This window comes from Astyanax mexicanus, chromosome 17 (assembly GCF_023375975.1).
Source record: "Astyanax mexicanus isolate ESR-SI-001 chromosome 17, AstMex3_surface, whole genome shotgun sequence".
Taxonomy (NCBI): Eukaryota; Metazoa; Chordata; class Actinopteri; order Characiformes; family Acestrorhamphidae; genus Astyanax; species Astyanax mexicanus.
This window is the reverse complement of record NC_064424.1, coordinates 31,625,274-31,650,574: the sequence shown is the minus strand read 5'-3', so window position 1 is coordinate 31,650,574 and position 25,301 is coordinate 31,625,274. Positions and strand designations below refer to the sequence as shown.

The 25,301-nt window shown below is 38.3% G+C and overlaps 1 protein-coding gene across 6 annotated transcripts in view; it reads right to left on the bottom strand.

Annotated features, from left to right (window-relative positions):
* LOC103029501 (transcription factor 4) overlaps positions 1-25,301 on the bottom strand; it is a 274,560-nt gene that overhangs the window by 115,758 nt on the left and 133,501 nt on the right. For all 6 annotated transcript variants that reach the window (XM_022676294.2, XM_022676295.2, XM_022676293.2 and 3 more), the window contains one exon: positions 11,388-11,449. In XM_022676294.2, the coding sequence (XP_022532015.2) occupies positions 11,388-11,449 (62 nt within the window). The remainder of the gene's footprint in view (positions 1-11,387; positions 11,450-25,301) is intronic.

The following is a 25,301-nucleotide window of genomic DNA, read 5'->3' as shown; positions in this document are numbered from 1 at the left end:
TGTTTCTAATAATGTGGCTAGTGAGTGGAATCTCAAGATAGTAGTAGATGTTTCCAATAAAGTGGCCAGTGAATGGTTGCACAACCATATCAGTAGGTGTTTCTGATAAAGTGGCCAGAGAGTGGAAGCACAAGTTAGCAGAAGTTGTTTCTGATAAAGTGGCCAGTGAGTAGAATCGCAAGGTAGAAAGAGGTATTTCCAATAAAGTGGCCAGTAAGTGAAAAAACACAAGATAGTAGTAGTTGTTTCTGATAAAGTGGTCAGTAAGTGGATTTGTGAAAGGGGCAATAATACCAGCCTTAGTGTGCCTGTTAGCTACAACTATGCGGTCGATTACAGGGGGTGAGAGACGAAGTGTGTGTGTGTGTGTGTGTGTGTGTGTGTTAAGAGAGACCGTATGAGAGCCCTCACACTGATTTTATGCCTCTTGTCACCTAGCGGAACGTTAGCAGAGGAAGAGGAGCTGGATGAGAAGGAGCGGCAGGTGAAAAGAGGGACTCAAGCCTTTAGGCACGTCTACACACACACACACACACACACACACACACACCAAACGGGCCTTTTTACAGCAGCGCTCTTAACAAGGGGCAATTAACACGTTAACATGCAACAGGGAGACGAAGGCTCCAAAAGACAAGCAGCCAAATGGAGGAGAGGAGTGATAAGCCTCTCATATCAAACCACCGATGTAAGAATGAAAGAAAGGAAGACAGGAAAGAAGGAAAAGGAGGGGAGGAAGAAAAAAAAAAACGGCGAGAGTGTGAATTGCCTCTTTTTCGCAGCCAAAAATAACCCGGTAAACATCTTGAGTTGAAGTAAAATATGAAGCGGAGTCTGAAACGTGGGCGAACCGACCGCTTAACGAAAGGAACGTCACGGCAACCAAACCAAAGCAAAGACTTCGCAATGGATCTGAAGGGTTTATTTGGGACGCGACGGAAGCGCAACGTAAGGCAGGTACACACTCCATGGTCTCCGCTGCAATTAGCCCTGCCGCAAAAATGAAAGGTAATTGCAAATTGTGAAAGAGATCTCCGGTCATGAGTTGGGAAACTGGTGGCGGGAACGCCACAAACCAGACTCTGCCCATCATTTAAGATCATTCTGAGTGCAGCAATCTTTTCTAGAGAAACTCTAGAATCCAGAATTGTTCACTGTATGGATGGAAAGTTCAATCCGCTATCAGCAAATACGGGTTCTGTGGATATTTCTCTAATATAGCTGATCCTGAGAGCCAGATCAGATCTTTTTATTTTATTTTATTTTATTCGTGTGAATCTCATTAGAGAGGCTCTGTGGTCACAGGAAGATGTAGCTCCTAGTTTAAACATTAGATAACAATACAGAGCATACACAGACACTGATTACCGGCTTGTCTTTCACTTCGTTTAGATCTCAATCTCACATATTTGTGGAATGTATAAAACTCATGCACCTCATAGAGTTAAACCCCTAAACTAACTGAATACCCCTCTCCAGAGTGCATCCTTTAGCCTATAAAGTGAGTTAACACCTCTAACCACATGTAAAAGCAAACAGTTTTAGATTACAGACCACAGGGAATGATGGCTTTTTTGTTTGTTTGTTGCATTCCAGTTAAACAGCTAGGGTTAGCTAGCTAATTGCTAGCCTTATTTAGGTAATATCAACCCATTACAAGGTAATTTGTACATATAAACCCCATGTAAGCAAGTCCACAGACATACGTTGAAGCCTACTGTGTGTATGATTGATTTAATGAGCCTCTTACTGAGATATAATTGTTAATAAACAGTATAATACTATTGATTTTACTAATGTTGATGTGGAGGCAGCCATCTTGGAATCTGAACTTGAGGTTAGTGATGCTCTCCTGACTTTCTGAATAGGAAATCAGGCCTGTAGGACCGTTCCTGTTCCAGTAACTTGGAACTAGGAAATCTGGACTTCCCAGTTCTAATGGAACGCAGCATAAAGATTAGCCTTCAGATTAATGGAGTTTTTAATACTAAATTTGAAGTACTTTTAGGGATTCACTTGATGCTCAGCCAGAGTTTTAGAGTGTTTTTAATGTGGTTGATTAAAGTAAAAATTCACACATTGTAGAAGACCTGCATGATGATGCATTACCAAGTTAGCTTAGAAAGGTTAATGTGGCATCTAGCCCTGCCCTGAGGGATGATTAGCAATTGATGATTGGCTTTTAAAAACATTGATCAGTTCATCTTTAGTTCACAGATGTGATGATTGGCTGTGAAGCTCTAAAATATCTCTAACAAAGTTTTTTTTTATAGTAAAAGTTTATGATACCCGAGTAATTGCATTCCATCATAATGATATAGCGAATATAATCTATTGAATACTGGTTCATTCTTGTTTCTGATTGGTCGAATGGGACAGCCAATAAGCTCCATTCAGCCCTCAGCTGAAAAAAGACACTTGTCAAACAGCTGGGTTAGTGCAATGTGTCTGTGAGTGTGTGTGTGTGTGTGTGTGTGTGTGTGTGTGTGTGTGTGTGTATTGCAGGATGTTATCAGTGTTTCCCGGTTGGTCAGTTTGGGTCTTGCTGCCCACTGCCTGGAGCCCTGACAAGGAATCTGATCTCGGCCTATAAGCCCACTCGGAAAACCCGCTCACACACTCACACACACACATTCCAGAGATGTTTCCACTACAGGCTTAACACTAAGGCTTTAACACAGACACACACACACACACAGACACACACACACGCTTGCAAATCGTGTTTTCATTCCAGTGCTGCCCTCGAAATTCCACAGAATACTGTAGAGCTGGCCAAAGAAAGAACTGAGCTGAGTTCTCTGAGGTGATGGAGATGCTCACAACTATTCATCCAACATCAGCACATCAGGCTGTATACAATCAAATCATCTTCATTGCAGCGCTCCAACTTCTAGTGTAAAGCCTTCTCAGGACAGCACTTTTGCACATGGCTGTATATGAAGAGAACATTCTCCAGAAGAACAATTACAGAACATTCAGAGCAGTAATTCATCATCACCCTCAGATCAGTCCGATCAGCTCCTCCAGCGGCATATTACAGCCCTGCACCACCTGATACCCTCCCTCAGAGACAGAGAGAGTGTGTGTGTGTGTGTGTTCTAATTCCTGAGCTATTGTCAGACTTGGCTGCAATGAGATATCCACACTGATCTCTTCTCTCTGTGTTATGAGAAAGAGAGAGAAAGAAGGGGAGAAGGGGTAAACGTGAAATATTTCATTAGATTCTGATTCTTTAGGAAAATATAAAAGAAAGAGTGAGAAAGTGACCAAGAGGAAGAGAGGGAGAGGGACTGAGAGAGAGAAAGGTGAAAGGGTGATAGACATAAAAGAGAAATAAAGGGATATACTGTATCTGATTCTGATTCTTGAGGAAAACAAATCCAGTCACATGTGATGAGAGAAAAATACACATATGTGAGTGAGACAGAAAATAGAAGGAGAGAAAAAAATGATTAAATTATGTTTTTTTTTTTAGGAAATTAATCACTGAATTGTGAGTGAAAATACATAACCTTTCAAAGTGTTCATTATACTTCTTAACACTGTATTGAACCTTTACTGATTTGGATCATTTAATTTGGTTCATAATATAATTTCAAAATTAAATTAAATTCTATCATTTTAAAAAAAAGGAATCACACACACAAATCAGAAGATTATATTTGCTAAGTTGATGACAGGGTAGTGTTGAATGAATTCAAATGTATTTATTTGTTCGGAAGCGATGACACTCTACATATCTGAATCAATTAAAATTCAATAACGTGTTCCGAGCTGAATCTTTTTAAATGAATGAACTTTGTTCAAAGTTTAAATCAATATTTAGTCATTTAGAACCAGACAAAATGTATTAATTTATTCCAATCTGAGAACACTGTACTGGGTCATATCTGAATCAGTTCAAATTCATTCATTTGTTCAGAGCTGAGAACATTGTAATAAATCTTATTTAATTTGTTTTGCTCTGAGCTAAATTTAAATAAATAATTTTGTTTAAAGTTGGGGATACTACTAATTTCAAATCAAATTTTAATAAGATCAAACTCAGATCAAAAGCTGACTTTTTGAATCAGATACAATTCATTAATTAATTTGTTCAAAGCTGAGGATACTACTGAATCATATCTGAATCGGATCAAATTCATTAATTTATTCAAAGCTGAGGATACTACTGAATCATATCTGAATCAGATCAAAATTATTCATTTGTTCAAAGCTGAGGATACTACTGAGTCATATTTCAATCAGATCAAATTTGTTTGTTCATTTGTTCAAAGCTGAGGATACTACTGAATTCTATTTGAATCAGATCAAATTGATTCATTCATTTGTTCAGAACTGAGGATACTACTAAATCATATCTGAATCATATCAAATTCACTCATTTGTTCAAAGCTGAGGACACTACTGAATCATATCTATACCGTATCAAATTCATTAATTTGTTCTGAGCTGAGGATACTAATGAATCATATCTGAATTAGGTCAAATTCATTAATTTGTTCAAAGCTGAGGATACTACTAAATCATACTTGAATTAATCGAGTTGAATCATCACCTTTAATCTAAGCATTGGTACCTGATTGACTTCACACCCTCAGAGGTCTAGGCACCCTTGTGTGTGTGTGTGTGTGTGTGTTCAGACCTGGAGTGTGGCCTCAGTGGCAGTTCAGGGACACATGGTGAAGAGGGATCTGAGATGGTTTGACCACAGCAGGCAGGCACACACACACACACACACACACACCCTTTCTCTCACACTCACACTCTCTCACACAAAGCTCAGTGACGTTTAATTCCAGTATTTGGCAGGGGGGCCTGTTTGTGGATTAACTCTCACTGGCCTTCCATGCTGCCCTCAAGACCCCCACACACACCAAGGTTCAGCTCTGACGCCTCAGGGGTATGTGTGTGTGTGTGTTTGTGCGTATGAGTGTGTGTGTGTGTAGGATCTCTCTCCCTGCGGCTAATCCCGAGGTTACCCATAACCCAACCGTGCCCTGAGCTCTGAGCCCCTCTCGTGTCGAGCCCTCCCCCTGCCTGATGGAAAGCTTAAAGGTCACACAGAGGTCAAGTCATTGCTGGCTGCTTAGGCCAAGGGCAGGAGATCAGTTAGAACCAAAGGATGCAGCTTTGTGATCTGGCTGAACCCTTACCCACCGCATGCCCACAGAGACACGCAGGGGGAGAGTTCAGTAGTGGAGTGACTGTGGTTTTGTAGGCCTGTTGAATTCTGCAGCTAAATGTAAAATCAGACCTTATTTACTGTTTTGAGCGTCTAAAGAATGATTTTACCCTGATAAACATTGTAGAAAATCCATTTTCCAAAAATCATCAGTGCGTTTTATAATCTGGTCTTATGTATAAATTCTACCAGGCAGGTATTAAGGAGCAGTAAAGCCACTGCGCTGAAGTACAGAGGTATACAGGAGTGTCAGTCAAGTTTCTCCAGCACCAAGGCTGGAGCAGTATTCGCATTACCCAGCTCTTTCACCATTCAAAGGCAAGTATATCAGCCTGTAGCCTGCTGCTAACACTGCCTAGCACTGCTGGAGCAGCATTACCATTAGCATTAGCTGCTAAGCGCTCGCTCTTTTGCTGATGAGGCAAGTATATCGGACTGTAGCCTGCGTGTTTACTGCAATAAAACAAACTACATGGGAAGAAACACTAGCTAATACCGCCCTGGCTTACTAAAACATTCAGGGTTCCTCAATGTAGCACTGTCAGGGACATCGGCCGCTGACCATGGCTATTGCTAGCGGTTAGCGGCTAATGCTCCAGCCTTAGTGCTGGAGACATTTAGGAACCTAAACATACTGTAAATAAACAGAGACGCTTTACTCACCCAAATAAACAGTTTTTAGAAGAGAAATCTGTGTAGATTTACATCCAGCACTCATTTGAGTTAAAAAGAAAGTCTTTCTTATTAAGAATTACAGTTTTGTTTGCTTAGTTCAGCTTTACTTAGCTTACTTTACCTACTCTACCCACACCCAGCAGTGGGACCTGCAAAATTAGAAGGAAAACATGGTGACACCCCTGTTCCTTACTAGTGTCACTTAATGCAACTTATAATCCAGTATGTTTATGTATAAAAATGGACTAGAAAATAAACGTTCATTGATAGTGTGCCTTATAATCCAAATATGGTACTGGACAGTTTTATTGGAACCCCATTCTAATTTGAGCTTCCACTCACTGGCCACTTTATTGGAAACACCCACTATTACCTTGTGCTTTCATACACTAGCCACTTTATTGAAGAGACTGACTACCTTGTGCTTTCATTCACTGGCCAGATTATTGGAAACACCTAAGACTACCTTGTGCTTCCACTCTCTGGCCCCTTTATTAGAAACCTCCACCATATAACTGTAGAGTTATAAACTATCTGCTCAGTTCATCACTGTTCGGTTCCTGACCACAGGACCACTGATGTTGAGATATGACCAGGCTGGTGGTCCATTCTCAGCAGTAAGTGGAGATGAGCAGTGGAGTGGTGATATGAGTGTGTGAGGTACATTAGTGTCACAGCTAGATTGAGAGTGTGTCCACCACCCAAAACTATCTGGACTAGAGAGTCCCTGTGGTCAGAAACTCACCGCTGTTAAAGATCTAGAAGATGTCTAACAAACTGTGCTCCAACAGATGAGCTACACTCCTCAACTGCACACCGCCGGCACTACAAGGTCGGGGATGGGGGTGGGGAGTTTCTGATAAAGTGGCCAAGCTTCAAGCATCTCTCTCTCGAACACGGATAGCACACACACACACACACACACACACACACACACACTCAGCCCAGCGCCGCCATCTCCAACGGGGCGAGTCATCATGCCTGGACACACGAGAGATTTGGCAAGATCCCAAATCGGCAGAAAAGGCCAAATCCGAGGCTCCGCCAGGTGCGGCGGGACGATTTCATTATTCATCATAACGCCGGAAAATAATGCATCTTCCGCGGAATGCACTCCCCGCCGCGCTGCTGCTTAGACAACAAACTCGGGTCTGCTCACAGCAATAAAGACACAACTTTCACAATCTGAGAATTTACATTCATTTCACAAGACGGACGCCGCGACTTTCGTTCCCCTCCTCATGATCTGAAGAACGCAGCCAGATCTAAATACCCAATAAAATGTGGATAAGAGAAGGTGGGAAGAGGGTCCTCTCCGCGGGGCAGAGGTTCAGGTAGATACCGGTTAAGCTCGGTTAAGCTCCGCTCCAAATTCCCAAACTCCCCTGTGGATCCTGAGCCCATATGAACTGCCCCTTTTCCCCGTGTGCCACTTCAGTGTCAATCATAAAGCGAGCGCAGTCGCAGCTAGACGCTCTTCCTGACGGCTCTGTCTTGTCAGCTGTCAAAACAAAAAAGATTAATTTCAAAGGCAGCTAATTTTTCACAACTGACAAGACCCCCATTGACCCCCTCGTTTAGTTCAAAAGCTCCCCTACGGAAAGCAATGACACGTTTTCCCAACTTAGTGACCAAAACTCTCTTTAAAACAGTTCTCCAGGAGAGTTCTAACAGTAACAATACAGAGATAGCAAAAAATAAAGATCTTGACAACAGAAAACTTGAAGTACATTTAAAAGACATCATATTTCAGATTATGACACAGTTATGCACAGTAACATTTTTTTTGCAGTTTATATGCATACAAACTAGTTTGTTGTATTCTGTTTCAAGAAATAACGATGATATATTAATTATTTTTATAAATAAAGCAAAAATCCTCAGCTCCAAAACAAAAAGGGGAAAAAAAAAACATATTTTTGTTTTTACTTGTTTCAGGAAATAAACCAGGACATGTTTTTATAGAACTGTTTTGAGAAATAATGCAGAAAAAAACAAGAAATAGTACCAATGGTTATTTTTATTTGTTTTAAGAAATCAAGGGGACAATTATACTTGTTTAAGGAAATAAATTTAGTATTGCTGTCAGTCCTTCACAGACTCTAAAGACTCAACTTCCCAAGATGCACCGCACTCAATCCTCTGGACAGGCCCGATCATGTGACACATGGGCGTTCCAGTTCGCCGTGTTTTTAGATTGCTTTTAGACTTTGTTGTATAAATAGCCCCTGCTTATAATATATTTATATTATTTATATTATTATTATAATAGATTATATAATTATATTATATTATTATATAATAAACCATTTTTTATCGTATCCGCACTTGTCTGTTTCATGTTTGGCTTCCGTGACAATTTGTACCTGTTAATAATAATAATAAAAACTATTTAACTTGTTTTAAGAAATAATAGTTTTTTTTGGTTTCAAGAAATTAATAAAAAATATATACTTGTTTTAGGAAATAATTAAGGAATTTGATCTACTATATTAAATTTATATAGAAAAATAATACTGATATTTTTGCTTGTTTCAAGGCAAATGCATAACCTACATTGTTTTTGATACTATATACAATAAAGTAATTTTATATGCTTTTAAGAGTAATTTAGAAAAAAAAGTATTTCAATGCATATTACTGGGTATAAACTCACATAAAATACAAACATCACTAAATAAATGTCTAGAACTGTTTCGAAATATAACAAGGCTTACATGGTTATGTCTATATATGGCTGAAGTATTTTCACTAATATGTCGGTATGGCTGTCTCTTGTTTTTCCTTTTCTTTTTTTATTGGTTTTCAGTTTGTATTGTGTATGTAAAAATGATTAATAATATGAACAATATTATTATGAAAATATTAAATACAGAACATACCAACTAAGACTATGTCATTTTAAGATCTGCATTCAGTTCTGCAGTGAAATATACAATAAAGTGTGAATATATTTCAATTCATGTTAAAATAAAAGTGTTGTCAGATCACTTTCGCATTTAACATGAAATGTGAACAGGTAAACATGTACAGTATGTGATCAGTGTGTGTGTGTGTGTGTGTGTGTTGTGGTGTGCTCGGTGGGGTAGTACTGTAAGTGAAAGAGAAACAAAGGCGTGATTCAGTGGTATATAAGAACAGTGTGTATCTGTGCAGATCACAGCGCTGTGTTTGGTATGCTATATATGACACTTTAACGCGCAGCGCGTTCCATATGCTTCCTCAGATGAACACATATGGCGGGTGAGAAACACCTACGAGACGGATATATATTTCCGAGCCGCGTACATTCAGATATTTCCATTACCATAACACATTAAAGAAGCCACCTGTTACCAGCACTGCCCACTGCGAGCACAAAGCGCAGCCGCCTTTTTATTTATTTATTATTTCTAATATTTTCCACATGCACAATCTCTATATCTGAAACAGCTCTGCGGGAAATGAGACGGATGTATTCGCCTGAGAAGTTTGTCCAGTGATGATTAACTGAATTACTGTTATTTTTACTTCTATTAGAATTAATATTTATAGTTATTTTCATCATTCATTACACTCAGAGGCATCTTTATATTAAAAGTACCTGACTGTGGTGTGTTGCTAGATGGTTGCTATGGTGTTGCTAGATGGATACTATAGTATCCTAAATGGAAGCTATCATATTGCAGCTACTAGAAGGGTGTAATCGTGTTGCTAGGTAATTGCTATGGGTTTGCTAGGTAACTGGTTCATATGGTGTTGCTTATTGGTTGCAATGGTATGATAGGTATACCGTATTTTTCACACTATAAGGCACACTTAAAATACTAGCACCGTGCTAAACATTCGGCCATTCAGCGGTAAGCATTATCGGCCTGTAGCCTGCTTCTAACCCCGGCTAGCAGTATTAGCATTAACCACTAACCCCTGCTAGCCATTTGGCTGTTCAGAGGTGAGTATTATCAGCCTCTAGTTTTCTGCTAACCTCGGCAAGCACTGCTGGAGCAGAATTAGCATTACGCGCTAACCGTGCTAAACATTCGGCCATTCAGAGGTGAGTATTATCGGCCTGTAGCCTGCTTCTAACCCTGTCTAGCACTGCTGGAGCAGTATTAGCATTACCCGCTAACCATGCTAAACATTCAGCCATTCAGAGGTGAGTATTATCGGCCTGTAGCCTGCTTCTAACCCCGGCTAGCACTGCTGTAGCAGTATTAGCATTACCTGCTAAGTGCTAGCTCTTTCGCCAGTCAGAGGTAAGTATATTAGACTGTAGCCTGCGTGTTTATTTACAGCAATAAAAAATGTTTTTTTTTTTTTTTTATATTTTGTATCAATATGAATTACGTCTACTAACGTTCACTAACGTTTAAGGAAACATTACTTTGAGGCAACTAATTATCTCAAATTGTTTAAGTAAATCTAACTTATCCAGGCTTACAGTATTTTACTAGGTGACTGCAGGATGAATGCTATTGTATTGCAAGGTGGTTGCTAGGGTGTAGCTACACTATTTCTAGAATGCTGCTCTTGAATTCCGGGTGTGGTGTTGGAAAGCAGTTGCTTGATGGGTGTTATACGGTATGTTACACTACACAACACTATTGATAGTGTTGCTGGGTGGTTGATATGGAGTTGTTTAGTGGTTGTTGGGGTTTTGATGGGTGAATGCTAGGTGGTATCCTAGGTTGAAGCTGTCATATTGCAGGTGTAGACTATGGACTATACTAAAATAGTCACTAGAAGGTTACTTTATTGCTGCCAGGTGGTTGCTATGGTGTTGCTACACTTTTGCTAGAATGTTACTTGTTAAATTAAATGTTAACTTAAGGTGTGGTGTTGGAAAGCAGTTGCTTGATGGGTGTTATACAGTATGTTACACTACACAACACTATACACTATATATAGTGTTGCTGGGTGGATGATTTGGAGTTGTTTAGTGGTTGCTGGGGTTTTGCTAGATGAATGCTAAATGGTATCCTAGGTGGAAGTTATCATATTGTAGGTGTAGGAAATGGTGATGCAAAATTGTCACTAGACAGTTACTATAATGTTGCCAGGTGGTTGCTATGGAGCTGTTTCTTGGTTGCTAGATGGATGGGATAGTGTTATTAGGTGGTTGTTATAGTGTTGCTTGATGTAGTTGCAACAGCAGCATAGAAAGGTAGTTGCCATTGTATTCTAGGTGGTTACTATGGTGCTACTAGGCTGTTGCTAGATGGGTGCTATAGACTTGCTACAACATCTCTGTTATACTCCAGGTGTTTCCACGTAGCTACTAGGGAGTTTCTAGGTTTATGTTATCCCAGGTGGTCATTATGCTTAGTGGATGCTGTGGTGTTACTAGTGTATTTGTGTCATCACAACACACAGGTTCACATCAATTACAACAACAACAAAAAAAAAACATGTATGAATTGTCTGGGGTCTTTTGGTTGAGCCTGGTGGGTTCACTAGTGTGTGAAAGCAGGGGTCCTGAGTGTGAGAGTACATAAAGAATCAAAGCCGGGTTGGAGAGTGTAGACAAAAAAAAGAGGAATGGTACCTGATGGCAGCTGTGCAGGTTGGAGTCTCGCCCGTAAGCATATGACGCTCTCTCTGTTTTACCTGTTAAAGAGAGAGAGAGAGAGAGAAAAAAAGAGAGAGAGAGAGAGAGAGAGAGAGAGAGAGAGAAAAAGAGAGAGAGAGAGAGAGAGAGAGAGAGAGAGAGAGAGAGTCATTAGGCAGCAATTTGGCACCTGCAGCTGGGAAACAAAGCAACATCCTTAACACACACACACATAAAGGCAGAGCCAAAAAAAAAACAAACATTCCAAATATACTGTATTTAACTAAATCCTGCTATCTAATGCAGGGGTTGCTACGGTATACCAGGTGGTAGCTAAGGTGTTTCAGTTGGTTGGTAGAGTGTTGCTCATGTAGTTGAATGATTTCTGGGTGGTTGCAAAATGACAATAGCATTCTACCTCCCGGGATACAGCAACAACCAACTTGCAACACCACAGCAACCACCCTGAGATAATATAAGATCTTAGAGTGCTTTTGATGCAGAAAAAAAAGTTAACTGTGGTTTATCTCAACTATTAAATTATGCAGTGAATTTTTAAAAATGCGTGGAATTCCCGTGATGTAGAGAGAGAGAGCAACATACAGCACTCACACCCAGAAACACAGCTCTGTCCAACCCACCAGTGGAGGAGCTTAATTATATATGAAAACAAACACACACACACACACACACATAACAATACTAGCTGGATTTACTGCCAGATCTACACACACTATACAGATATACACAAATCAAGCTTAACATTACAACCACCTTCCTGTTTCTACACCTATTACCCCCTTTTATATATATTTTTTTGGAGTATTTGTAGTTCTATAATTACAGACTGTAGTCCTGTATCTATGTTTCTCTGCATACATTATTATCCTCCTTTCATCCTGTTCTTCAATGGTCAGGACCCCACAGGATAGACTACCACAAATTAGTGATATGAGTGGATCAGTCACAGCAGTGCTGCTGGAGTTTTTAAACATCTCATTGCTTCTGCTGGAATGAGAAGAGTCCACCAACCAGAAATACAGAGAATATAAAAAGCATTTCTTCTGAAGAATGTACTAACATTAGTTAGTACTAACATTTCAAGCCTAAAGATTGGTTTACTTAATATTAGATCTCTAAATTCAAAAGCAGTTCTGGTGAATGAAATGATAACTGATCAGAAATTCGATGTTCTGTGTCTGACAGAAACCTGGATTAGGCCAAATGAATATGTAGCATTAAATGAAGCCACCCCTGCAGGCTATAATTATATACACAATCCGAGATTGTCCGGTAGAGGAGGTGGGGTCTGCATACTTTTCCAAAGTACCTTAGTTAGCAATCAGAAACACTACGAAAATTTTACTTCTTTTGAGCTTCTTTACACCAGTATAATTAATCCAGTTACAAAAAAGAATGCATTTTCTTTAATTAACATCTACAGACCACCAGGGCCCTATTTAGAATTTTTAAAAGAATTTAGTGATTTTGTCACAGACTTAGCAGTAAGTAATGATAAAGTGATTATAGTTGGAGACTTCAACATTCATTTCGAAAAATTGGATGATCCATTAAAAAAGGCATTCACATCGATTTTAGACTCAGTTGGTATTATTCAAAATATAACAGGACCTACTCATTACTGTAATCATACTCTGGATTTAGTTTTGACCCTGGGTGTGAGCATAGATAACCCGAATATTCGTTCTCAAACCTCCGCAATTTCAGATCATTACCTTATTTCATTTAAATTACATCTTAGTCATAATATACGTACATCCCCTAGCTACTCTGTAAAACGTTCAATTACGCCTTTTACAGCCCAACAATTTACAGATAAGCTTCCAGACTTATCAACTCTAATGTACTCTCCTGTAGACCCAGTAGAACTAGACAAACTAACCGAAGGTTTAGAAAATACCTTTCGCTCTACCTTAGATGTTGTAGCACCCCTTAAACACAAAATAGAGAGACAGAAAAAGCTCGCACCGTGGTACAATGATCAAACTCGTACCTTAAAGCAGTTAGTACGAAATTTAGAGCGTAAATATCGATCAACTAAACTGGAAGTGTTTCACTCTGCGTGGAAAGACAGTCTTGTTAAATATAGAAAAGAACTTAATAAAGCCCGCTCAGCATATCTGGCCTCACAGATTGAGATAAATAAAAATAATCCTAGAGTTCTCTTTAGTGTTATTTCCAAATTAACTAAAAACCAGGCAGGTACTGAACCACAGATTCCAGCCATTTACACCAGCAACGATTTTATGGACTTCTTCAATAGTAAAATTGAAAACATTCGGGATAAAATTAAACAGATAAATATTACATCCTCTCTATCATCTGGTCTGGCTGATCTAGAACAAAACTCTGTTACTGAAGTTAGGTTGGAAGTCTTTAACCCACTTCCACAGCTAGAACTAGAGAAAATTATCTCCTCTTCAAACAGCACAACCTGCACACTTGATGCTGTTCCCACAAAATTATTAAAACAGGTACTGCCAGATATAATTAAACCTCTGTTAATGATAGTAAACTCATCGCTCACCCTGGGCCATGTACCCAAAGCCTTTAAAACAGCTGTAATTAAACCTCTGATCAAGAAACCAAATCTTGATCCTACTGTACTGTCTAACTATAGACCTATTTCAAACTTACCCTTTATTTCTAAGATTTTAGAAAAAGCTGTAGCCCAACAACTTTGCTCTTACCTGCAAAGAAACCAGATCTATGAAAAATTTCAATCTGGATTTAGGCCTTATCATAGCACTGAGACAGCTTTAGTTAGAATAACAAACGATCTACTTATAGCCGCCGACCAAGGCTGTGTTTCCTTACTCGTACTTCTCGATCTGAGCGCAGCCTTTGATACAATAGATCATACTATCCTTTTAGAAAGACTAGAGAACATGGTCGGTGTAACCGGAACTGCCTTAGCATGGTTTAAATCGTACTTAACCGATCGCTATCAGTTTGTGAGGATAAATGATATGTCTTCCAGTTATACCAAGGTAAGATATGGAATTCCACAAGGCTCTATATTAGGACCGTTATTATTTACATTATATATGCTCCCACTGGGCAAAGTTATTAGAAAACACAATGTGAATTTTCATTGTTATGCGGATGACACGCAGCTCTTCATATCAGCCAAACCTGATGACAGAGTGAGATTAAAGAAAATCGAGGATTGTGTAGAAGATGTAAAATCATGGATGTCGCACAACTTCCTCCTATTAAATAGTGATAAAACAGAAGTTCTCCTATTAGGCCCCAAAGCTGCTAGAAATAAATTATCAGACTTAATGCTAAATCTGGCTGACTTCTCAGCCACCCCTGGTTCAGCAGCTAAAAACCTTGGAGTTATCATAGATTCAGATCTAGCATTCGATAAACACATATCTAATGTTACTAGAACAGCTTTTCTACACCTCCGTAACATCGCCAAGCTAAGAAATGCCCTATCACTGCATGACGCAGAAAAATTAGTACATGCCTTTATTACCTCAAGGCTAGATTATTGTAATGCGCTACTGTCTGGATGTTCCGGCAGTAACTTAAATAAACTTCAGCTAGTTCAAAATGCTGCAGCCAGGGTCCTTACTAAAACTAGAAAATTTGACCATATTAGTCCAGTACTATCAGCACTGCACTGGCTTCCAGTCAAATTCCGCATAGACTATAAAATTCTCCTGTTAACGTATAAAGCCCTACACGGACTCGCTCCTGAGTATTTACAAGACCTCATCTCCTGTTATGAACCACCGCGATTACTCAGATCTCAGGGTGCTGGTTTATTAGTAGTGCCTAAAATTCAGAGGAGCTCTGCAGGAGGAAGAGCTTTCTCTTATAAAGCGCCTCAACTCTGGAATAATCTCCCCGAATATGTTCGGGACTCAGACACAGTCTCAATCTTTAAGTCTAGACTGAAAACTTACTTGTTTAGTTTAGCTTTTGGTAATTAATGTTTTTCCCTTTAGATAAGGCTGCAGATTCAGGGGTTCATGGACAGAGGAAATTGTGGTAAACTGAGATGCTGGTGCTGTTGTTCTCCCACTGCACACGGTCACTCAGGTTTGTGGACGGTGTAGTGGGTGGATGCTGGTGTTTCAGGGTGCCTCCATGTCTATGTTACCTTCTGGCTCTCTGCCTTTAGTTAGGCTGTTTTATTCAGTTCTGCCGGAGTCATTTGCCACACTCTGATAATGTTTTAATATTCTCAGTTTTGCATAAATCCAGTCAAAACTAATTCCATCTCTCTGCCTTCCTCCGAGTTACTGACTGCCCACCTGTCTGACCCGATACCGATGTTGGACCCTCAGGCTCTCGCGTCTCCTGTCCGGCCAGACTGATGGAAGTTTCTGAAGTCAGCTCTTCTCCACCACCACCACAGATCAGCTGCTCATCGACCATCTTACTCTCCACTACAGATTACATCCAAGCCATTAGTGGCGCTATTACACTCCTGAGTACATAAAACCTATATAGATGTATAAAAGACTTTTTAAATTTCTATTTAAAAGCCGTTTGACCAGTGGTAGGATGGTCCCCCCTTTAATGTGAGTCTTGGTCCTCCCAAGGTTTCTTCCTCCTCCTGCAGCTCTGAGGGAGTTTTTCCTTGCCTCCGCGCTCACTGGGGATTCTGTATTCTGTATTTTCTATGTGTAATGTTTTGCCTGATTCTTTGTCCTGTAATCATGTTTCTGTAAAGCTGCTTTGTGCCAACACCTGTTGTAAAAAGCGCTATACAAATAAATTTTGATTTGATTGATTTGATTTGATTGAAGAATGAAATTCTAATGCAATCTGTGAAACATGGTGGTGGTAGTATAATGGTTTGGGTCTGTTTCGCTGCATTCACTCCACTTTCAACTCTATTAGACACTGCTACCGAGCTGCTCCAACTTGTAGTAGTGAGTTCTGGTCAAAGGACAATGCCCACAGGATGCTGTTGGTGGACTATTCTCAGTCGAGCACTGAACGGAGGTGTTTAAAAACTCCAGCAGCACTGCTGTGTCTTTGGCCTCTTTCAAGTTTCAAAGGAAATTAGTGTAAAAAGATGGGTCATGTTGGAGCTTTTAGTTGCAGAAAAGTTTGCAAGGTGCAAAAAAAACACACCTACAAATCAAATATACTGTTACATTATAAAGGTCAAAAGGCAAAATACAATTTCTGTAATGTGGAATCAGCCCTCTGGTTCTGGTTCATCTTACAACACAACGCAACTAAATAAACAGCCCAGCTCTCTCTCTCTCTCCTTCTTTCTTTCTGTCTCTCTCTCTGTTCATCTCACACTCCTCTCTTTCTCTCTCTCTCTCTCTCTCTCACCAGCACACTAAATCCTTCATTAATCCGCATATCTCCTGCTCCGGAAGTGGGTGTGAAGACCGGCTGCAGAGCCAAACAGGACAGGAATGTCCCAGATCACCACCACTGTTACAAAACAACTTCACTGAAGATGCTGAAGACCAGAGCACAACCTCTCTCCCTCTCTTTCTCTCTCTCTCTCTCTCTCTCTCTTATTTAAACATGGAAAAAAATTAAAGAGGAATTACACTCAGATTTCTGACCAACTCAAATGTAAAAACTACCATAATAAAATGAATAAAAACTATAAGGCGAACTTAACATTCTTTAATTTCCCCAAAAATCATCAGTGCATCTAATAATTCGGTTCACCTTGTGTATGAATTGCCAGTCAGTAAAGGAGCAGTAAGGAGCAGTAAAGCCACTCCACTGAAGTACAGCATTATAGAGGAGTTTCAGTAAAGTTTCTCCAGCACCAAGGCTGAAGCAGTATTAGCATTAGCTGCTAACCACAGCGCTAGCTCTTTTGCCATTCAGAGGTGAGTATATTGGAATGTAGTCTGCATTTACTATTGCTAAGCATTGCTACCCGAAAACATCAAGGAAAACATGGCTACACCCTTGTTTCTTACTATCGTCACTTAAAATGCGCCTTATGTATAAAAATAGACCAGAAAATAGATGTTCATCGATAGTGCGCCTCATAATAAGGTGTGCCTTATAGTCAGTAAAATACGGTAACCTAAATTCAACTCAACTAGTCAGTAAGAAAAAAAGTCTAAAAAACTCCAAAATCTACAACATGTTAAAAAAACATCAAATCCATCAGAAAAATGATTCAGAGACATATCAGTGTTTAATATTTAGTATTTAAAACTTTAATATTTACTGACAACTGTAATGTTACAGTTTTAACCTTAAGACTAACGTGTTGCCAACTATAACATAACATATAACATACCTTAATTGTAACTTATTAAATGGTAAATGGTCAATCCAATTATATTGCCAAAATATTACTGTCACATGCAATATATCATTAAGTGAAGCACTGTACTGTCACCTGCAATATACTGCAATATGTGTGACAATGTACAGTCAGCTATAACACTGTACTGGAAGGTGTAACACTGTATTTTTAACTGTAGCATACCGTTTATTGTAATATACAGTCAACTGCAATGTACTGCCAGTTGTAACACTGCTGTCAACTGTAACACTGTATGACCAAATGTGGCACTGTAGTGTCAAAGTAATCATGGGTGTGTTTTGGGCGTAACGTGGAATAAACCAGTCAGTGGGCCAGTTGCCATTTCCTTTAAGAGTCAGGCGAGCTCTGACTTTGGCTCGTTCATATCAGCGCTTAATGACCTGTGCATTTATTCTAAGAAGGTAGACCAGAAGCAATGTTATTTTATTCTTTATTCTGTTTATTGCTGGGTTAAATACATGAGTTTGTGCTCTGCAGCGCATCCATGTGTGTTGGAATGGACTCTGATGACTGACTGTTGTCTAGGTTTATTTCAGTGAGTGGTGCACCTGTGTTTTCCACCGCCAGAATACCAACACATCAGAAATGTACCTGAAAACACCTCAGTTCCAAACCACCACAACCATCAGTAAATCCCTATTTTAATGGCGAGGGCGCAAGGTGTGAAAACAGACTGTTGACAGGGTGTAAGATAAGAATGAGCATCGCAACGCATCTTCCTTAGTATTTTAAAAAAATTAAAAACAAATACATTTGTTTTTTGTAACATCACTTTTGACTGTTACATTTTTTAGACTGTATCATAATGTCAACTCCAGCACTGTACTTGTAATATCGCAACATAGCATAATGTGTATATAGCAATAATTGTCATGTAACATCATGTTTCATAACATACTGTAATGTAAAGTCACTTAACAAGAAAATTCAACAACACTCTTTGGCTCCTCTTTGTGCAACTCAAGAGGCCCTAGAACCCACCCCTGGTGCACCCCGACTGTTTCCACATGGTTTCCGTTGAATAATCTTGCTGGGAATAGTGAGAATCACTTATTATCTCCTCAGCCGAGGATCTTCTTGTAAAAACTGTCTTTCCGTTACAATAGAAGCTCCCTCCGGTATCTGGATCTCACTCTACGTGCACTGCAACACTCAGCAGTCATGCTATTCCTCTGACTCATCCTGAAGTTCCTCGAGACACGGACGACAACCTCTTATTAAAGAAAAGCCCCTGTTAGCCGCGAAAAAACAGCGTTAGTCACAGATAAGGCAGAATAAAAGCTGAGGGTCTGAGCAGGCTTTTGACGATGTTAAGATCTTGCTTTATTTGTTTGTTTTGGGATGAATCAGATTATCAGGAGAATTCACTGCCGAAGGAAACAACAGCTTCGGTCAGCGGTTATTTTTCACGCTGCTGGTAGGAAAACCAAGATGTTCAGAAGAAAAAGGAAAGATAAACAACACAGCAGCAGAAAACAAAAAAAAGTATAAAAAAAACAAAAGGAAAAGAGGAGAAGAATCTGCGCAGCAGTCTTTGTGTCCAGCTGCGGATCATCTCTGTCATTAGTACGTGTTACTCTCGCTGCAGATATAATACATTCTCCCACCGGAAAGTGCTGACTCTGAGAAAGCCCAAGTTGCGTTTCTGCTTGTTCCGGTCCTTCAGATCATTGCTCTAATAAATCGTGTTGACAAAACGAAGATTATTTCAGCTTTATCACATTTATCCACACGTGTACACCTTGTCCCGGGTCCCGTTCCAGCGCGGAACAGGAAGGGGAAGGAAAGGGAACAGGACACGCCGGTTCCGATCACTCGCTGTGTGACACGAGTGGGTAAAGACAAAACAGAAAACAAACAAAAATAAAAATAAAGAGACAAAACCGAAGAGAAAGTGGGTCTGAACCGACGGCGGACGGTCTTTAGGAGCAGTAATTACGGCCTGGAGGGGCCGGGAACGAACCCCGCTTTCTTACGCCAAGCTGAGACTGAGGAGGCAGAATTAATGCAGAAATGACACCTTATCAGCCCCTCGGAAGGTGCCGCTCATAATCGTCTTTCAGACGAGCTTAGCGCGAATAACACACGCACCGACACGCGTACTTCAGACACACACACACGCTCACACACACACACACACACACACACACACTCCCCACCCAGCCAGAACTTAGACAGTGCCAGACTTTTCAACCATGGGGGAGGGAGAGAGAGACGTCACATAACAAATACTTCAAACACTGTTTTCAATGTTGTACATACAGACACACACACACACGTTGGTTTATACATTAGAAACCATTTAGATGTGTAATATAAAAAATAAAAATAATTTAATAAATACATTAGACAGATGTGTGTGTGTGTGTGTGTGTGTTTGTGTAAAAATAACTAACATAGATTATTACACCCACCCACGTGTGTGTGTGTGTGTGAATATATTTATATATATATATATATATATATATATATATATATATATTATAGATGATCACAAGCCTTTAAATCAAGCTGAACTGCTTGAATTTTTACACCAGGAGTGCAGGTATAAATTTACCCAAAATCAGTGTGTAAGACTGGTGGAGAAGAACATGCCAAGACAAATAAAAAATGTAATTAAAACTGTGTTAATATTGATTTCTGAAATCTTAAAGCTTTATGATTATGAACTTTTTTCTTTGCATTATTTGAGGTCTGAAAGCTCTGCATCTTTTTGGTTATTTCAGCCATTTCTCGTTTTCTGAAAAAAATAAATGCTCTAAATAACATTTTTTTTTTTTTTGGAATTTGGGAGAAATCTTGCCGTAGTTTAAGGAATAAAACAACAATGTTCATGTTACTCAAACATATACCTATAAATAGCAAAATCAGAGAAACTGATTCAGAAACTGATAAAAAAAAAATCCAGAGCTGTATATATATTGGAGAATCATGCACCTGTACTAATAGGTATTATATGCATTACATTTATACATTATGTAATACATATCTGGAAAATGCCCCACATGCATTATAAAATATGTAAGTACATATATGTAATCAAATCGTCCCACACATGTTACGAAATATGAAATATGTAATGAACATGTACAAATAATTTCAATGTGAGTATGAATATGCAATGACAGTATGCCTCATGCCTATATATATATATATATATATCTATATCTATATATATATATAACATAAAAAAATGATATGTCCCATACGCATTATAAAAAAAAAAAATTAGTATCCCATGTCATGTAATTTACTTCAAATTTATTATATATAAAAATATTATATAGATAATGTAATAAGCATTAAATAACATGGTAAATAAGTTCCAAAGGTTATATATAAATATATATATATATATATATATATATATATATATATATATATATATATATATATATATATATATATATACATATGTACGTGTGTGTGTGTGTGTGTGTGTGTGTGAAGTTGTCATATGTGTGTAATAAATATACCAATAAGTATAATGCTATACTGGGACTACTTTAATGGTGCATTGGCTTGTCCAACTTGCACACATACATGAGCACGTCTTCGCTCACCCACATGCACACACACACACACACACACACACACACACACACACACACACACACACACAGCTGCGCTGAGCTTTGTCAGTCTGCGTGCAGTATAAGCGTTAATGACAGTGCTGAAGACGAGCTGAAAGAGGGACTGATCAGTGTGGACGGTGGAGGTGAGTGGGCGGAGGAATAATACAATCACACATCGCACTATTAAATTATCATTCAATACATCTATAAGATAAAAAAGTGCTTGTTGCTAATATTGGTAGTGTTAGATCCCCCGACAGCAGGATTACAGCGGCGGCTCCGCAGAAGCCATAACCATCTGCCATTCATTAATGCTTTCTAATAATATATACCTTATTCACAAAGCCCAGATCACACCGGCTCTCGGGGGGACGCGGACCCCGCGGGGGATAATCGATGTGTAGCTGCATTTTGATTAATGCAGCTCCAAATAAATAAAAAAAAAAGAATAAAAGACAAGTTTTAATGAATGTAAAGGCCAAGAAGAAATACTTTAATTACATATTAAACATTTTTTTTACATATCAGGGGACATGAATACAAAAGTACACAACTCACACTTTAGTTACAGTTTAGTTACACCTTCTTTACTTTTTGACACAATGTAAATCTGCCAGTTATAATTATTCAGAATTATAATTATATATTATATCAGAATTTTCCAGAATCTCCTATTTTATGATGAATAAAAAATGGTATTGGTTGATTTTGCTTGCATTTGTTTCAATTTTGAAACATTTCATAACATAACCTGAAACTATTGATTTCCAAGTTGATTACCAGTAAAAAAAAATATTTTCCACTTATTGACATAATTTGTGATTTTTTTTAAAATTTTTTTTATGTAATCTGAATACATAAGTTCCCTACATTGTTTTAGAATTTGATAATGAACTGACAAAAATAAACTCTGTTTTAAAATGTTCTTACACCAGGTTCCATTAAAAAAATTAATAATGTTTTTAACTTCTTTTTTAACTTCTTTTTTTTAAGTAAAAAAAAAAGATTTTTGTTACTTATTAGTATAATTTGAAATTGGCAGCTATTCTTTACATATTTTATAAAGAATTTACCAATAAAAATAAAAAGGAATAAATATAAAAAATATATATTTTTACTATGACATACATTAAAATTTAGAAATGTTTTTTTTTGTTGTTTTCTTCTGTAAAACTGCTTTTTTTTAATAGGAAAAAACATTTCCAGATTATTGGAATAACTTGAATTAAAGAATTTTTGAGTATGCTCAAAATAATGTGTGAAGTATTTTTTTTTTTTGCGTTTTTGAATTTTTGGCAATTTGTCTTTATATAGTGTCCAAAATTTATAAAAACAATACACCAATATAATGCACTGATGTAAAGTGACACAGATTTTTGACATAGATGTTTTAATTTTTATTTTTGGAGACACGAGGTTTTTGTGTGACAGGTGCAGCATGATATTAAGTGCTGACATTTACTATATTTACATTTTATATTATATTATTTTAATGTAACGTTATATATAATAAAATATATTACAGAAATGGTGCTGTGGTGTTAAACGTGAGTGTGCAGTTAAACAGCAGGACAGAACAGTGTGTGTTCAGAATGAGGAGAAAATCCGACACCGTGTGAACGGCCTCGGAACGAACAGCCGTTCAGGAGAAAAAACACAAAAACAAAAACAACAACAAGAAACCCTGAAAACCCTGACAGCCTCGCCACGGTGAGCGGCACGCCGGGTTTCTCCTCTCAGCGCTGAGGAGAAAACAAATATGGAACAGGTCCAAGTTGCCCCGATGGCACGGGAGTCCTCCCCTTTTAATCCTGCTTAATATTTGATGCCTAGACCGGCTCTGCAGCGTGTGTGTGTGTGTGTGTGTGTGTGTGTGTGTGTGTGTGTGTGTGCGCGCAGCTTGGGGAGAGGTAGAGAGTCCATCACACACACACACACACACTGACCCCTCAGTAAGACTCATGACACAGCAGTCTCACACAAGCACACACACACACACACTGCTGCCACCCGCCATAGACACATCTATGAGAGCCTACATTTGAATGCACTAAACAGAAAAGTGTAAATATATAACATTAAAATATAGCGTTTTTACCCATACATTTCTATATTACAATTGAATAAACCCAGAAAACATGAAGTCATTGCTCAATAAGTGTGTCTACCTGTAATTAACTCTATATACTTAATAAAATAAATATCCAAATAAGCATAAAGTCAGTGAGAGTGTCTACCTGTAATTAACTTTATATAACATTAGAATAATAAACCCAAATATACACAGTCACTGGCCAGTGAATGTGTATCTACCTGTAATTAACTCTACATAACATTAGAATACTAAACCCAAATAAACATAAAGTCAGTGGTCAGTGAGAGTGTCTACCTGTATTTAACTCTATATAACATTAGAATAATAAACCCAAAAATATAGTGTGTTTATCTGTAAAATTCTATATGACAATTTAATAAACCCAAATAAAAACACAAAGTCACTGTCAAGTAAATGTGTGTCTACCTGTAATTAACTCTATATAACATTAAAATATAGCGTGCTTACCTGTAAAATTCTATATTACAATTAAATAAACCCAGTAAACATGAAGTCATTGCTCAGTAAGTGTGTCTACCTGTAATTAACTCTATATAACATTAGAATACTAAACTCAAATAAACATATAGTCAGTGGTCAATAAAAGTGTCTACCTGTAATTAACTCTATATAACATTAGAATACTAAACTCAAATAAACATATAGTCAGTGGTCAATAAAAGTGTCTACCTGTAATTAACTCTATATAACATTAGAATAATAAACCCAAATAAACATGAAGGCAGTGGTCAGTGAGAGTGTCTACCTGTAACGAATGCTATATAACATTAGAATATAAACCCAAATAAACATAAAGGCAGTGGTCAGTGAGAGTGTCTACCTGCACTCTATATAACATTAGAATAATAAACCCCAAAAATATAGTGTGTTTATCTGTAAAATTCTATATTACAATTGCATAAACACAGTAAACATGAAGTCATTGCTCAGTAAGTGTGTCTACCTGTAATTAACTCTATACAACATTTGAATAATAAACCCAAATAAACATAAAGTCAGTGATCAGTGAGAGTGTCTACCTGTAATTAACTCTGTATATCATTAGAATAATAAACCCAATTAAACATTATAAAGTCAATGGTCAATAAAAGTGACTACCTTCAATTAACTCTATATAACATTATAATCAACGCAAATAAACATAAAGACAGTGATCTCTGAGAATGTCTACCTGTAGAACTCCATATAGTTGCAAAAAAAAGTATGTGAATCCTTTGGGATTACTGGGATTTCTGCATAAATTGGTCATTAAATTTGTTCTGATCTTCATTTAAATCACAACAACAGACAAACACAGTCTGCTTAAACTAATACCACACGAAAATGATATGTTTGCATGTTAACTTTCTCAGTGAGGGTGAAAAAAGTATGTGAATCTTTGGATTTAATAACTGGTTGACCCTCCTTTGGCAGCAAAAACCTCAACCAAACGTTTCCTGTAGTTACAGATCAGACCTGCACAACAGTCAGAAGGAATTTCTGATCATTCCTCTTCACTAAACTGTTTCAGTGCAGTTCAATATTCTTGGGATATCTGGTGTGAATTGCTCTCTTGAGGTCTTGCAGTTGGGTTGAGGTCAGGACTCTCCAGAAGACGTATTTATTTTCTTCTGTTAAAGCCACTCGGTTGTTGATTTACTTCTATGTTTTGGGCCGTTGTTCTGTTGCATCATCCATCCTCTCTTGAGCTTCAGTTGGCGGACAGATGGTCTTAAATTTTCCTGCAAAATGTCTTGGTAAACTTGGCTGCAATCCGTCCAGACCCTGAGGCAGCAAAGCAGCCCCAAACGATGATGCCCCCTCCACCATGTTTCACAGTTGGGATGAGGTTTTGATGATGGTGTGCTGTGCCTTTTTTCTACACACATAGTGTTGTGTGTTCCTTCCAAACAACTCAATTTTGGTTTCATCTGTCCACAGTG